This window comes from Diadema setosum, chromosome 11 (assembly GCF_964275005.1).
Source record: "Diadema setosum chromosome 11, eeDiaSeto1, whole genome shotgun sequence".
Lineage (NCBI taxonomy): Eukaryota > Metazoa > Echinodermata > Echinoidea > Diadematoida > Diadematidae > Diadema > Diadema setosum.
Window position 1 is genome coordinate 19,359,771 of NC_092695.1, and position 17,340 is coordinate 19,377,110.

Sequence of the window (17,340 nt, forward strand, 5' to 3'; positions counted from 1 at the left end):
CAAAGAGTATAAGAAGGTATATAGGAATTGTGTGTGGTTGGTCGGGCGGTCGGGCGGTTCGTCGCAAAGTAAACGTCGCTAACTTTTCTACAGCTCTGAATTAATTCTGATGAAATCTGTGGTATATGGTGATATTGAGTGATTATCTTTATACTGTTGAAGTAATTGAGTTCAAATTTGGTGATGATGAAAGTGAGGTGTATGTTTGTAGGATATAATGTTTCTCGTGTGTGTTTGATAGAGAAAACATTGTTATGGTAATTTTATCTTTTTTAATTTCTTTGTGTGTTTTTATTCCCACAGTATTTGAGTTATGTAATTTTAAATTTCTATGCAATGATTTACACGTGTACATGCAAGACACATTTGGTATTATTTTGATAAGGCGCTGCCGTGGTAATTATTATATACACTGTATGTATATATATATATATATATATATATATATATATATATATATTTATATACATATATGATTATATATATATATATATATATGTATATATATATATATGATTATATATATATATATATATGTATATATATATGATTATATATATATATATATGTATATATATATATGATTATATATATATATGTATATATATATGATTATATATATAATTATATATATATATATATATATATATTGGAATTTTTTGGAGTGAATTATACAAATATATTGGGATATGTAGGTGATATAATTGTTTGGTGTATAAGGATGATGTATGAAAGGATAATATCAAATACATTTATGGGTGGAATAATTATATGAAAGTGATAGAACAGCTGTATATTAATAGTTTTTGTATACATGTAGTTGTAAATGTCGGGTTAATGTATTATGTTATTATGGTGCATACGTTACTGTATGTTAATGTGAGTGAGTTTCATTTTGTACTCTATGACATGTCTGATTGTGGTGTACCTGTGATGTATTGAATGTTAATTTTGTTGCGATATCCAATGTATAAAGAATTTCAGAGCGGACAATTTGAGTAAACAATCTCCTCTTCCGTTTATTCCGTTCAGCGTGTAGGCATTCTCTCTCTCTCTTTCTCTCCTTCTTCCTTTAATTTTGTTTTTGCTCTAATCCTTTCATTCGTATATTCCCCTCAGTTTAGTCATGTCACGTTGTTGTGTCTCTGTTGTTTGTTTCATTTTGTCTTACTTTTTTGCATTATGCATGATTACGTACTTGTAATTATAATAAGTATTTTTGAAGATATTTTAGAGTGGTCTAAAATCTACAAGCAATGCTTTTTAGTGGACCTCTTAGTTCTCATTTTCACCCTGCAAACATAACTTTCTAATTCCAGGATGTGTGCATATCTTTACCAGTTTGTTAATTACCACTGAATGTCATACTTTGTAATGTATATTTGCTTATGATTACATTTTTGATTTACTTTGTGTTATGTTTTGTTGAAAGAAAAATGAGAATAAAATAAATTTGTTTGCAGACTATTAGACCAACATTCTTTTTTGTTTTGAAGTAAAGCTGAACAATAATTTTCTTATCAGAACAAAGCTCACCGAAAAAAGAAAAATGTTTATCCTTGCTGTACCCTATACCAGCAAAACCTCACTCTCTCTTCCTTCCCACTACAAGCAGTCTCTTATAAATGTAGGACCTATAACTGTAGTACAACTGTATTATCATGCTCTTTCGTTGAACTGTTCTTTGAAGTTTTGTCTATAAATAAAGGCTAATCGCACACTGTCTGTGCAGCGGCTCCAGATGATCGACTCGTACGTATTTGTGCATGCTCTTTAGCTAATACATTGTAGGCCCTACAGTAATTCATTTCTTCGCGCCACTAGTACGAGGCTATAATATGATTCATTTAAAGGGAAATTATCAGAACGTAAAAATAGGTTTGTCCTTGATATCATTTAAAAGATGAAGAAATAGCTTTCTTAGATTTTTGGGTTTAATATAGACATCCACAATAAACAGATATTATTTTGTTTTTAATGAGGCCTACTCGCACAACCCGGATAGGATCGGCGGTTGCGGAACGTTTCTGCGTACTGCCTATTGTGCGGTATATTCGTTCCGCGGAACTAATCGACTGGATTCGGCCAGTATATCGGTTCCCCCGGAACCCGGAACGAATCGACTGTGACACCGGCACGAAGACGAGCATAGTGTAATGTTTCCCTCATCCTTCTGACAGTGTGAACAGTCTGAGTTTGTTTGAAACTGTCAAATTATCTATTACAAATCAAGCGGGGAAAAATGTTGATGACCACTCTTTTTTTTTCTCGAGACACATCTCTTAATAGATGCATAACGCAAACATGACGTGTATAAGCACGCGCTGGAGAGAGAGAGAGAGAGAGAGAGAGGGATAGGGAATGTGTGTGTGTGGGGTGTGTGTGTGTGTGGGGTGTGTGTGTGTGTGTGTGTGTGTGTGTGTGTGTGTGTGTGTGTGTGTAGAAGGCTTTTCTTCTCCTAGCTCAATCGCTGTTACAATTTACAGTGTATGTAGCATTTCGCGTGAGAAATCAATGCTCGCACTCTGAGCAAAACTGCATCCAGTGATGCGTTTGTGAAGACGGTAACGCTGTGGTTGTTGTTAATCTGAGATAGATAGGTAGATAGATAGATAGATAGATAGATAGAAAAAACAAGAAAGAAAGAAAGAAAGAAAGATTAAACCATTTGTAATTTTTTGGTGCTGAGAGAGTCCCAACATCGACAGGTCGGGCCTGCATCGCGAAGAGAGTGAAGAGAGGCGCTTTTCTTTGAAGGCACCTGCTTATTTCATAGAACTCTGCACCGGCAGCCTCAAATTTCACGCCAAATTTAATAAGCCGAAGATAATCTCCTCCTCTTGAATTTCACCCGCTTTCTTGCTTTTTTTTTTTACTCAGGAAAACCGGCAAACAAAGAAAAAAGTGTTCGCACACCGTGCAAGGGCTCGTTTTTGCGGATTCAGTTTTTTGTTCCTGCGGTCGTAAGTGAGAGATGATTTGATGAAGAATGAATTGACGAATGTAGCGGTCTTGGGATATCAACAGTACTTAAAGGGGCGCGAAACTAGGAATACAAGAGGGCGCTGTTGTGATGGCGTGATGATCGCCGCCATGTTAATTATGACGTAAAGCTAGCATGCAGTTGAAAGTCATAGATCGCCGCGCGTATTGCGTGCACTCTCTTTTGTACAGGTTCGATAGTCGTTCACGACTCGCTGTACGTAGCGTAAGTATGGTTTGTTCGTGCATGTTATTGATCTTAAGTAGATTGAGATGTAGTCTTGTACTTACACAGCAATCCGTCCACTACTTCATACACTGTACGTATCATAAGTATTTGCGCGCAGGTTTCCGCGGTTAGTTAGCGTGCAAAACTTGTCTTTGAAGGATCCATACTATGTAGTAGGCAGAACCAGACAGGAATTCTAACATAACGTTACAGTGTACCACATAATGTTATAGAGATGGGCTAAGACGCTGCCCTACATGAATGGGGTCATCCCAAGAGCCAGATACCTACGAGTCATACGGTCCACGAGCTAGACATCAGTTAACACATGTCTACGAGCTGGACACTATGCAATTATGTCGTCTAGCTCGTGGATGGTTTATAGCTCATGGGCCTATTTTACGTGATGTCGAGCTCATGTGCCTTGTTCATTTAGTGTCTGGCTCGTGGACTGAATGACTCACGAGCTGTATAGCTCGTGGGCCGTATGAGTCGTAGGCAGTTTGACTTGTGGGCTGAATGACTCGTGGATGTCCAGCTCGTGACGTAGTGAAATAGGCAGACGGTCTTCATGTGAGAATGGGGTCCAATTCGTGACGCACACTATCGGTCACAAATGATACAAGGGAAGGAATCCAAAGGACGGAAATTTTATTTCCTTCTCTACTTCCTTGACTTTTCATTGTGGTCATGACAAAAACTATTATCTCCTTTATTATTGTTATCACAATTATCATCGTTAAGATTATTACTATTCAATTACCATTTTCATAACCACAGAATGATAAAAATCATCATTATTATCATTACGATCAGTAATTTCAATTCTTGTTTGAAAACGGCCTTTAAGTTTTGGCCACGCGTTTTGCTTCGCTCATCCCAAATATCTGTCATGCGCCACACATTCCTAGGACTCCACTTACCCCAGATCTGCTCCATGGGTAAGAACCACTCGATGCGGTCATTTTGCTTGTAGTAACGGCCTATGTCAACCAGAGTCCCGTCTGGAAGTTGCAGGGAGGAAAAAAGAAAAAAGGTAAACACGTCAATGGTAATTATTTTTTTTTTTAGTCTACACTGAAATGGAGAGCTGGAGAGCTCCACATTCACTTCTCGATGTAAATCAGCAACAAGGTATGAGAAATAGCCTTCTTGGATTTTTTTTTTCATCGCTACTAAAACCACAATCATTTCATTTCGAATTAAGCTTCTGATAATTACAGCAATATAGGCCTACACTCTTGATACCTGATATCCCAAAGTTGCCCATCAGAGTACAGTTCACATATCTATTTGATGTCTAAGAATATATGAATACGGATAAATTGAACGATTTTATCCTAATCATTTTCATGCATTTAGGAAAACAAAATATCAGTCGATTATAAATAGCGTCAAGGGACTTTTGGAGCTGACGCCAACCCAGCAATTATTCTCTTATTCTCTCTCTCTCTTTCTATTGAGCATTTCACTTTTTTTTTCCCAAAGGATTTTTGCCCAACTCATGCAACCTGAAAAATAAGTATTCGAGCTAGAGAACTGTCGGGTTTCGATGCCCCATGGAAGAATATTATGTGCTTTTGAATAATGCACTATGCGCATAATCATTTAAGGCAACAGTCGCCAGGGGACACGGGGCTTGGCGTCAACTGTTGAACCTGCTTTCCTATCGATGGGGACCAGTCGATAACTGCTGAAGCATAAAAAGTCTGTCATACGAACCCCTATAATACATGAATACATACACATTTGTGCGTGCGCTTTTTGCGGTCGAGTATTGATATGTTCATTAGTTCAAGGATTATACCAACAGCCAATCCCATTGTTTGATGCTATGTAAAACATTGATGAAATACCATCTCTTTTGAGATGAACTCCGACGTTGGTCTGTGCATTCTCGCAACACATTACATCATGTGCTCATTGATATCTGCACTCTTTCTTTTCATCGAAATTCAACCGTGAAGCTGGTAGCGCTCCCAAATTTATAACCCACGTACACACAGACACACACATACACACATACATCACATATTAATACAGCCACGATGGGCGTAAGAGAATTTCTTCCAAATAGCTTTGATATACAGAAAATGGCGACAGAGAAAGATAAAAATAAATCAATAGTGATAATAACAATACTGCATTCTCTATCCAGGGTAGCCTCTTCAATGTTGGAACTGGTCTACCAGAGGGCCCTGCCATGAATATTACCCTAGCGTTGCCACTCATATTATACACCTGGGTCGAGAGGGACATGGTGGGTAAAATCATGTTGTCCAAGGACGTAACCACTGGGCGGGAACCGAACTCAGGTCCTCCGATTGGGAGTCGGGAGTCTTATCCACTATGCCACAGCGCCCCACAGAAGATGGAAAAAAACGACTTAAAGCTGCTAGCGGGGAGCTAAAGAGACAGCGACAGAATTTTTTGTCTAGTGTAAGATATAGGCTGGAAGACTAATGGATGGGCAGCGAGAGAAAGAGAGAGAGGAAAAAGAGATAGGTAGAGAGATAAGATTCGGAGAGGGAGATGGACAGAAATAGAAATGGATATATGTGGACAGATAGATTAATAGAAAGCGATGGACAACAAAAACGACAGTGAGAGTGAGTGAGACAGAGAGAGAGAGGGGGAGAGAGAGAGAAAGAAAGAGAGAGAGAGGGAGAGATGATATCGATGTGAAGAATATTCACCAATGCAGTGAAATTGAGGGGTCAAAAGGTCAATTGTTAGCGGAGTTGTCGTCCGCTTATTTTGGTACTGAGCTGATCAAGAACTTGATCAAGGAAAACCAATTTAACGAAGGTATTTACGAGACTCCCACACTAGAGGCTCCGTAGAGGTAATACATGGCTGTCTTGTCAGGGACCACGGAACCGGGTGACTTGGGGGCTATACCAATTCCCCCCCCCCCCCTTCCCACCCACACTTTCTTGGATCTTACCAAAAAATAAAATCAGAAAGAACGGAGAAAAAATCGGAAAGGGAAACAGCCACGGCTTTCCGAAGATTCTGTCCTTAGATTATTCGCATCTAAATGGGGGGGGGGGGGGGGGGGGGTGTTACCATTGACTCTTAACCCCAGTGACACCCTTAACCTCCTCTCCCCGCAGTCCCCCCCCCAAAAAAAAAAGCAAACAAACAAAAAAAACAAAAACAAAAACAAAAACACGTTCCGCTGCCCCTGTTAGTTACTTGACAGGACGTCACAATTAAACTACCTATTAAATCGGATTTGAAATCTACTGAAGTCACCAGCAACAAAAATGACATCACACAATCTTCATATCAAATTCATCAAATGGTTTAACATTATTTGACAAAAGAACTATGTATCATATGACTTCCAGTTCAGTTGTCTATAAAGCTTACAATAATCTTGCTGTTCTTATACACTTGATAAGCTGAAAATTATGACGTACCATCTGCAGCAAAGAGGCGAGAGGTTAAAACTGATTAGCACCAAGGGAATGATTAGCCATCTTCAGAGTAAATTACGAAGTCTGTCTTATGACGCACAGAGACTTGTTAGATAAGTGCCATCTTTTTTCCCCTTTTTTTCCTCCTTACTATAACAGTATGGTGGTGGATCGGCCTTAACAAAATCTTGCACGAAGTTTAGCTTTCTCAAATGGCATACCCAACCATTGTTACCCAAACATACAGGCATTCAGTCCCCGGTCATGTGTAACAGTGCCTGTAGGCGGACATTGTTATGCTAGCTAGCGTTCCATCCTGGGTCGGGGCAAGTTACGTACCTCTGTCTCTTGTTGCTAGGAAAAAAAGTCATCATCATTATCATCATCATCATCGTCGTCGTCATCATCATCATCATCATCATCATCATCATCATAAAAACAACAACAACAAGAACATCATCATCATCATCATCATCATCATCATCATCGTCGTCGTCGTCATCATCATCATCATCATCATCATAAAAACAACAACAACAAGAACATCACCATCATCATCATCATCATCGTCGTCGTCATCATCATCATCTTCATCATCATCATCAAAACAACAACAACAACAAGATCATCATCATCATCATCATCATCATCACCATCATCATCATCATCATCATCAAAACAACAACAACAACAAGATCATCATCATCATCATCATCATCATCATCACCATCATCATCATCATCATCACCATCATCATCATCTTGATAGGCTACCATGTATAGTCAGGGCATCGGGCGGAATGAAATCTTAACGAACCACCTTTAGTTTATCAAATGTTTGCTTTTCTCGTCTTACATACGAACACCGCAAGAATACGATATGAATGTAAAGAAAGTTCCTTTTTTTGCGTACATTTATCTTCACATGACACACGTATTACCATGCAATCTCTATCCAACTTTAATAGGACTCCACGGAAGCAAAAAATTAGATATGAACGTACAGGATAAATACACTCAAGGAACAAGGGCAAGCAGGACAATACTAAACTTACTTATATTTTTGTTGATTCGAAGTACACCAATCCGGTCCCCGATTTCGTTGAAGACTACAGGGCCCTGCCATAAGAAAAAAAAAGAAAAAAATGATACAGTATTTTTATGGTAATGATGATAATAATAGCAGTGATAACGATTGTAATGTTGGTAATAACAACAATAATAGTAACATTCATTAAATGGTGTTATCTTACCAAGGTTAATACAATTCTGTTGGGTTTTTTTAATAGACAGAGGTATTTCACCGCATTGAAGATCTACAATGAAATATGTATGCAGCCATCTATATGGCTGTCACTGATCTCTCATATATACGTATCTTGAAATATTTCGCTCATTTGAGGATACTCAGAATTTGAGCGTCGCAAATTTATTCATTGGGAAAGATCAACAGATTTCAACAGATATCTCGCATATCAAGCAGAGAACACAGATTATCATTCTTGCTTGTATCAATGCAATCGTTAATTTTATCGCTTGATCTCCAGCGTTGCCACATAGATAATTGATTGTATTTATTATACATATGCATATAACTAATATATATATATATATATATATATATATATATATATATATATATATATATATATATACATGTATGTGTGTGTGTGTGTGTGTGTTTATGAAGCAGAGAAGACAGGAAGAAGTCTGTCTTCGTAACATCTCTGTCCTCAGTTGTTGGTAATTTCCTTAAGTGAATTCACCTGAAATTTCTAATGAGTTTTCTTCTGATTTTTTAGCCGGAAACTGCAAGCAACTTTAACGGCGCACGACAGAGTTTTGAGGGAAAAATACTGATGAATGACGGACGTGTGACTTTTAGTGAGGCGGATCAGGGAAAGGAAAGAAAAAAAAAATGTGGAACAGGTAGCACCGTATATGACGTCAGAGGGATGGGTGATGGGTTAAAGATTGAGAGAAAGGAAATGTAAAGGCCACGAGAAGTTTTATTGGGCTGGGCGAGAACGTCCCCCGGTGGGTCGCCCTCAGGAACCGGATATCCGCGACCCTCCGTGTTGAGGACCGATAGAGGGCGGTAAAGGTATCAGATTTAGAATGAATTCTAAAAGAATCAAAGCTTGACTAGTCATATAGTGGGGCGTAGAGGAAGGCTGAAGGTGTAGGGGTAGGGGACGGGAGGGGGGGGGGGGTGTCGTCGCCATCGTTTACTGTTGCGTTTTCACTCTTTTCTCTTTATTTTTTTTCCTGTCCATTATAAACCAGAACGCTGCCTGGACATTTGCACTTTGTCCAGGATACAAGCCATACGTACTCCAAGATATTTCATCTCGCAGAACGGCACTTAAGACGGGACTGATCCCCGGCGCATGAAACCATACACCTCTGATAGATCCCCACGTTGAGAAAGCGACCAGTTGCATTTTATAGGTTTTAGTGCAACGAACCGGCCGATTCACTTCAAATCAAGGAAAGATCAACGAGTACTCAAACCTATAGCTGAATCACAATAAAATGGGCCGTGTACAAAATGTAACTTTAAAGAACGGCCTCTGGGGGAGGGGCAGGGAGCTGTTAATTTTATCGTGAGCAGAATATTCAGTGGTGTCGACGTTGTACGTTAAAAATACACACACCCATACATCGTCATTGCGATCGCTCATGGAACCATTTCAAGCTATGATTCTACAAAGAGAGAGAGAGAGAGAGAGCGAGAGAGTGAGAGAGAGAGAGAGAGAGAGAGAGAAGTTCTGTCTAGAAAACCTACGAAACTAACGAAAGAAAATAACGTTTTGTGTCGTTATATGAGACGCTGCTTGGAATTCCAGGGATCGAGAGACGCCATGCATATTCTTTCCGGCTTAAATAGATACCTAGAAGTCTTGGGTGCCGGAGGGTACAAGATAAAATTATTCAAGAAAGAAAGAAACAGACAGAGAGAGAGAGAGAGAGAGAGAGAGAGAGAGAGAGAGAGAGAAAGAGAAGGAGAGAAGGAAAAGAAAAATCTTGCTCGTTTTTCCTCTCTGGTTGGCCGCTTGTGATGTTCATGACAAAAAAGTAGGAGCGTTACCAAGGAAGTTGACCTAAAAGAAGAGGGCAAAGACAGATTTTTTTTTTTAATAAGGTGCCCATATTTTTTTCTTTTATTTCTAGTTTCTTAAAAAAAAAGAACATAAGGCCTCTGAGTTATTAGCATAAAATTTGCGGGAAATTGTCCTATTTTCGTCAGAAAATGGCATTTATGGGTCAGCAAGTTACGAAGTATTTCGGCTCCTTTCAATATCTGTGTAATAGTACATGAAAAAAAAAACCTGTTGTAGAATGTCCTCCACAAAAAAAATGAAGAAAAAGAAAGAAGACTACTTCTATATGGAAGGAAATACTAATTGTGTTGCGGTGTACTGCAATTTGATAAGGCCAACATGATTGATTTCGTCAGCACCATCATCTATATTCTAACTCACATAACGCCTAGCCTGCTTTAAACGGAACACGATACACAGTGTTACTACCGTCATCACATGACTTTTTACCAACGTTTACAGTTGATATGTAATCATAATAATGTTGATATATTTCATATCTTGAGCAGAATGAATCTTAACGTCGTGTAACTGTCAATGTTCATAATCACTTTCGTTTCAGATTCCTGGGCAGCGAAGTGACTATCAGGTCAAGAATTTCGTTTTGGTACAATGCATCGAAGCTTTTACAGAACATTGTTCGTGCAATTGTTCGGCTGGAATTCTTTACTCGGGCACTATACCGGTACTAGAATACGTGCGATTTTCAATTACCTCTCCATCTTTGCGAGGTTTCGAGAGTAAGATAATATAATCGTTAATCTGCCTCCAAAATGTAAGAAAAAATGCATGCACACAGTACATTCACACAATCAAACACAGTACATTGCTCATTCCTCATTAACTGTCAGTTTCAATTTCCAACGCCACAGCCACATTAATCATCGTTTAATTATTTCCGAGAAAACGTAAGGAGATATCAATATGAATGCATTGCTATATACGGAGTGTCAGCGTGATCACTCCCAGACGACTCATGAATTAGTTTACTTGTCTGAACAGTTTACGTGATTCTCATCTCACTGAGTTCGGCTGAGTTCGGGGAAACTTGCATCCGATATGAATACTTTGTTTTTGAGAATTCAGCGACCATTATTTCATCCGTTTATTTGATGGATCACCATAACCGAACTTTACGCTATCTATAAGTATACTGAAAAAAACAACAACCACACAACTTATGCTGGACTGAATGGTACATACTATGAAGTCGGTAACGCGGTGGAGTCAGTTATATGAAGACTTGTATTATAAGTTAGTTGGTGAAATGATAATTATGGAATATATATATACAGACAGAGACAGTTATGGGTACAAATTAATAGGCGATGAATACCGTTTACAAAAGTTATATCCCCCACATCCAAAGTAAAATTATTTACACAGAGGGCCAAAGCGACGTGTAATATCTCACATGCTATTAGTGAATACGCACAGAAGGTTTTAACTGTGCCATGAAAACATGAGTTAGATCATTTTTTTTTTAATAGAAAGTGCTATCCACCTTGTGAATGGGAATAAATTAAAAAGGTATGTAATGAGGTTGATCTCACCCCAAGGCCCCCCCCCCCCAAAAAAAAAAAGTTACCTCACACAACCATACTTCTCACTAGGAAGAAAGCACTTTTGTTTTGGCTAAAGCCCTGATCGGAGCAATGACATGATTTACCTCCATATTAAAAGCATTTGGTATTAATGTCACTACGGCATCTTTCGAAGCCCTATAAAGTGTCTCCGACGAAAACATCACCCCGCCCCAGCATTCAGCAATAGAACAGGCTATTGCACGCAATACTAAATTATGACAGGCAGTAGACGAATACCAGGCTTCACATCATTCAATGTCATCACAAACTTTACAACGTGATTTCAAGATTTATGAAAGAGCAAGACAGATATAATATGTACGTTTGTACGTAAATATACACGTGTGTGTGTGTGTGTGTGTGTGTGTGTGTGTGTGTGTGTGGTGTGTGTGGGTGTGTTTAAAGCTAATTGCTTGCTGCCTTGATGTTACAGTCTTACTTCTTCAGAGCAGTGGCTGTAAAGTTTTCCATGAGACGAGACACTTTAATATCCCCGTCACCGACAAGATTCTGGAATTCTCATGGACTTTGTTTATTTATCTATTTGTTTGATTGTTTGTTTCATTTCCATCCGAGAAAATGGCTCAAAAACCCATATTCAGTTGCAATAGGTGGTCTTCCATGGGGTCCAGTAAAGCGGGACTACTTCTAGGTGTTAGACACTCTGCTCTTTGCGATGAATAAGTGAAGCGAGATATTTTACGTGCATGAGTTGTAAGTCTCTCTCACACTGGACCTCCATTTTATGTCCTATCCGAGGGACAGAGCGTTTTTTCCTCTTACCAGAGGGGACGGTATGTTTACACACAACATTTGCTCAGCGGGACCCGGGAATCGAACCGGGGTCCTTTGGATCGTGAGGCAGACGCGCGTCCGATTGCGCTAACTCACCGCCCACTTTGAACAGCCCTCCACAGTTTGGCAAAGACAGTGGGTTATAGTAACTCTATAGCCCAGACAATATTAGAAACTTGTTTTCCTGTCTAGACTACACAAGAATAAAACGACTACAGAAATACGAAGTTACGAGAAAATCATACTTAAAAACAGAATAGAAAACCTTTCTAGTTGTGCAGAAAAAGATCTACATCTTAACGTTTTAAAACATCTTGTTCGAAGAGTTTAGTTTACATCGTTTCCACTCTTATGAGTGTTGGTTTTGTCTTGTAGCGGTTTTCCATCTCGCCTCACTTCGGATATCATATTTTGTTGTTAATAGATATTACTTCCGGGATCGATATTAGGCAACCATCATTTTTTTTTTTGGTGGGTTTCCGCCGTTTTTTTTTTCTCGGAAAGCGGTAAATTGCTTACGATGCCATGAGAGGAGTGAAATTTAATCTAATCTTTGCATCATGTTGTCAAGACAGTAGTGTGCCCACATTCCCCATATTGTATTTTCATGTTGTGTAGAAAAAGAAAATGAAATAAAGAAGATCTGTAATGAAAAAAAAAAATGTATGGCGAAACAACCATGACATGACTTCGTCTTCTACATGTTTTTTTCTTTTTAAAGTGATTTTGATTTTGAGACGCTTGGAAGTTTTCTTTCGTATGAAATGTAAGAAACTTGTAAATGTATACTCTTTCAGTACCGTCCGTAACATGTTTCTACAGAATGTCACTGCTTCTTTTAGGCGGCGGTTAGAGAGGGTTATGGGCAGAACTTACCGATACGCCCAGGAATTGCATCGAATCCAGTTGTTCTCGAAACAGGTACGTCATATTTTGACCGATTTGTCCGTACGTGAAGTTTTCGAGGGTGAGCGGCTTGAGGGTTTCGATGGTGCCATTCATGGCCAAGGCGGCCGCCCAGATTGCATCGTAGGCAAACGGACCGGGCTTGGTTTCCCGCGCAAAGTCAACACCAGTCACTCGATATAAGATGTCCCGGTATTCTTGGGCCGTCTATTTGAGAGGGGGGGGGGGGGAGATAGGGGTTGGAGGGAGAACCAACAAACAGACAATAAACGAAGAAATGAGATGAGGAGAAAATGTACAATCAGTTATTGCCTCACCATGTTAAATCATTGTAAACATACACACACGCACACACGCACAGGCAAACAAATGAGCACTCGCGTATCTGTCAACGAAACGCGATCGTAATATCTCGACAGACATGGCAGAAGCGTACAAGATTGAAGGTTCGGTGCGACGGAATGACTGAATAACTGTTTAAGAACTGTTTAAGAATCTTGTGATATTCTCGGCCCTTGGGAATGTGAAACACCAGGATCTGTGAAGACCACTACTTGATTTACGTTTAATTTGGTCATGAAATGAATATGTATATTATAACAATGATTGTAACGAGATTTTTATTTGATAATACGCCGACTCCTGCAAACAATGTGATCAACGATAGTATCCATTCTCTTCTTCTTTTTTTTTATTGTAAGTAGCTACAGTTTCCAACTCACAAGACGAGGCATGTATGGCTGTTTCAAGCCACAGTCCATAAAAAAGTCGAAAGGTCTAAGCTTTCAGTACAAGATTTTTCAAAGTCGTTACCTCATGAAGATGTCATTGTTCATTGTGATCGTAATGTTCGTCAACTTAAGAAAATCAGAAGACAAAGCTTTTACCAGGAATGCTGTCTCAATTGATTTTGTTGGCATCATTCGATGGATTCAAATGCATCATTCTCAAACGAGATATCACGTTTCTTTATTATGAATATTGTAATGTGTGCACTGTACTTAGTTGATCCGAGTCTAATATGAATGGCAAATTGCTAACTGTATGTATGTACTTAACTATGTGTGTATGTGTGTGTGTATGTATGTATATTTGTATGTACGTAAGCGTGATGTGCACACAAATTTTCGCATGCTCCCTGCTTTTCGTTATACCGAAGGAAATATAATTCTTGATATTTGGTCAGAAAAAAAAAATTAAACAAAATGAAAGCTATTTTGGTAACGAAGCGCCCCCACCTAAATGAGTTCTATTCAGACACTCAAGCACTGTCAAGTCCATCACAAATGTAAAAGTCACTCGACGAATATACAGTAGATAAAAGCGTAGAATGGGAAGATGATACATCTCTGAAAGCGCCTAATGCACAAAGTCACACGCAGTCATTTTCAAATGGACGGACATATAATCCACAGGTTGTTGACCAGCCCTACGGCAATCTGTAGGAGTATTTCCCCAGTCCCCATGGGGGTACGTCGAACGTCCAGAGAGTTATTCTCGGGGGGGGGGGGAGGGTTCTCCGTCACATCTGTTTTGATATAGCATTTACGGGTTCCACTCGAGTAATTGCATGCATAGCTAAGAGACTTGAAAGTGAAAAGTAAGGTGTATGTCCCGCGTGAAGAGGAAAAGGCGCGATTTAATTGTGACGCGCGGTAATTGGAGATACCAAATCAGCTGGCGATCGTTCATCGCGTAAGTATATTTGGGGATCTATGATTGGATGAGACGCCAGAGGGCACGGAGAATCAGCAGAGAGGGAGGGAGAGAAAAAAATCCAATTAAGTTTACGATCGAGGCATGCGGAAGACGACAGGAACCGAGTGTGTCGTGATCAAGGTGTGACGCCCTTTGAGTCGTCCACAGGGAGGATTTTCTTCGAAAGAGAGACCTTCAGAAGACCCTGAGCTGTGCTACCTGCCAGTCGAGGAGGTGGATCTCCCCTGGCTCTCCGCTGCCACAACGAATCCCACATCTGCTTGACGGAACAAGCCACTGCCCGAACCGACAACACACACGGGAGGTCTGGACGGTATCTGAACTAGTCAGAGCTCTTACAAGATAAATTCTTCAGATGTAGATATGAACGTATAACTCCACTTGATAGAGGCGTTTCAACGGGCAGCAAAGGTACCCATGGTTAAGGTGGAAAGCTCCAAGCAAAGAATGCTACAGATACTCAACGAAAGAACGCCCGGTGAGCCGAGAGTTGAATCAGGGGTCCTTAACTCAATGATGTGAAAACCTGGGCACATACTAGTATCCGGAAACTTTGTCTGACAAAAGCAAAACCAGAACCGAGAGATAGACACTGTTGAAGCGATATGTATAAATGGCTCCAAGGGTTACCATGCAGATACGTGTACTTTATGTCCAATTGAAAAATGTGATGAAACTTTGTGTAAAGTTTAAATCTACACCGTGTTCAATTTCACTGAATAATGAACTGATTGGAATCAGATAAACAGAATTTGAAAAGTTTCATCGATAGAATATAATTGAGAAATTTTGGAAATTTTGATTTTAACATGTTTTTTTAACAAATACGCTCATATCTGAAGAGGCGAAGATATCTTCACCTTTCCCATTGGTTTGTACAAAAAAGAAATACGATTAAAGGCACACGAACCCTTCATTCAAGAGGGCGTTGTTTGATAGCGTGATGATTGCCGCCATCTTTATTCGAAGTTTAACTATTCAAAACCAACTCATTACTGTCGGTCACAGCAGATCGGGGGCGCGTATACTGCGTGTGCTCTTGCATTGGTTCAATAGTCGTTCACGATTCACTGCACACTGAATCAGCGACGAATCACGGGACGATATCGACACACCGTTCGACTCCGTTTAATATGGACGTTTGGAACATGGCACATTGTAGAAATTACGCAACAGCGCCCTCCTGAATCCTGGGTCCTTGTGCTTTCAAATGATATTTTTGGTCTTAAGCATTCTGCCTTAAACATTGTCCGGACAACAAGCATAGGGTAATACTCCTCTCCTTGGGCAAGTAAAACACAGGAGAGAGAACAAGAGGTATAGTTTTGACAAACACAAACCGAAAAGCCTTCCCCTTGTAGGTTTCCACACGAACCTAGCCGTTCATGCATGCTATCCAACCAAAATCGCGAGAAATGGAATCGACGAATAGCGAAAAAAAAAGAAGAATGTACAGACGTTGTCTGTTTCGAAATGCTTTGTTAAGATGGGGTAGGTCCTGTACTAGGTTGTGCAAGACCACAAATGAAATAGATTTCCTTATCAATTTCATGCACAAAGGGAATTTTCTAACAAATTTGTGTACAGTCCAGTAGGAAAGTTATTTGCCAGTGTGTATATGTGGTTGTATTTCTTATCAATGGTTTGCGGAAAATAAAAGATTCTATAAACTTTCTTTACGAAGGATAACTGGAACAGGGTGTGGAATTGATCCTTTGATAGTCAGGAACAGTGCTTCACGCGAGGAAACACATACAACTAGTGATCACAAATCACATAAAACTGTGTACTTGTGTGTGAAATGATGCGATATTTGATTGCTGTTTGCTTTTGGAGCTACATTCTAAACTTGTTACGTGATACACAAATATGGGTGACAAAATTAAGGACATCTCTGCCCTTGGTCACGTGGTATCGATGCGATCGGAATGTTCATGACTATCGGAATCAAAAGCAGGGCTTACAGATGTTTCGTAGTGATTTATGTGTAGTCAACAAGGTGCTGGATGTTTGCGAGCTTCCAGAGAGGCTATAGTCTTGAAGGGACGTATGATATACTGCATGATGGGGTTGAGTTTACCCCCGCTGTCTGGGGACCAAATAAGTGAAATATCTGTTTTGGCGCCCTACACCCTCAATAATGGGAGGAAAGAATACAAGACAGAGAAAAAGAGAGGAACGCGTTCGGTACATCGGCTTCATACTAACTCACTCCCTAATGGAATCTCTCCTGTGGGTATCACACAAAGCCGATGGGAACATCATAAACTCACCTGGAACGGAGTATGAATATCCAAACGTTTGGCATAACATCGGCGTGTCTGAATGGTGGTATCGAAAGGTATGAAATTCAAAACGAGAATTTGATCTCTTGGGGGAAAAAATATGGTCTGCATCTTCGAACGCATGAAATGAGAGGGGCCCGTGAAACCATTGTGAAAAGGCGTAACGAAGCACTGTGGTTCAGGAATGGAAACGCAAAATCCTGACTTTTTCATCCCCATGTATTTGGGTATACATAGACTCCCTGTTCAGACGCATGCCAGTTTATACCAAAACTCGATAAAGAAACTACTTATAAAGAAGCACCGTATATCC

At 39.7% G+C, this 17,340-nt stretch overlaps 1 protein-coding gene across 1 annotated transcript in view; it reads right to left on the bottom strand.

Moving 5' to 3' along the window:
• Positions 1-17,340, bottom strand: part of LOC140235197 (gamma-aminobutyric acid type B receptor subunit 2-like) — a 96,758-nt gene that overhangs the window by 38,938 nt on the left and 40,480 nt on the right. Inside the window, exons 6-8 of the mRNA XM_072315231.1 lie at positions 12,994-13,230; positions 7,688-7,751; positions 4,135-4,215 (exon numbers count right to left, since the gene is read on the bottom strand). Of these exons, the coding sequence (XP_072171332.1) occupies positions 4,135-4,215; positions 7,688-7,751; positions 12,994-13,230 (382 nt within the window). The remainder of the gene's footprint in view (positions 1-4,134; positions 4,216-7,687; positions 7,752-12,993; positions 13,231-17,340) is intronic.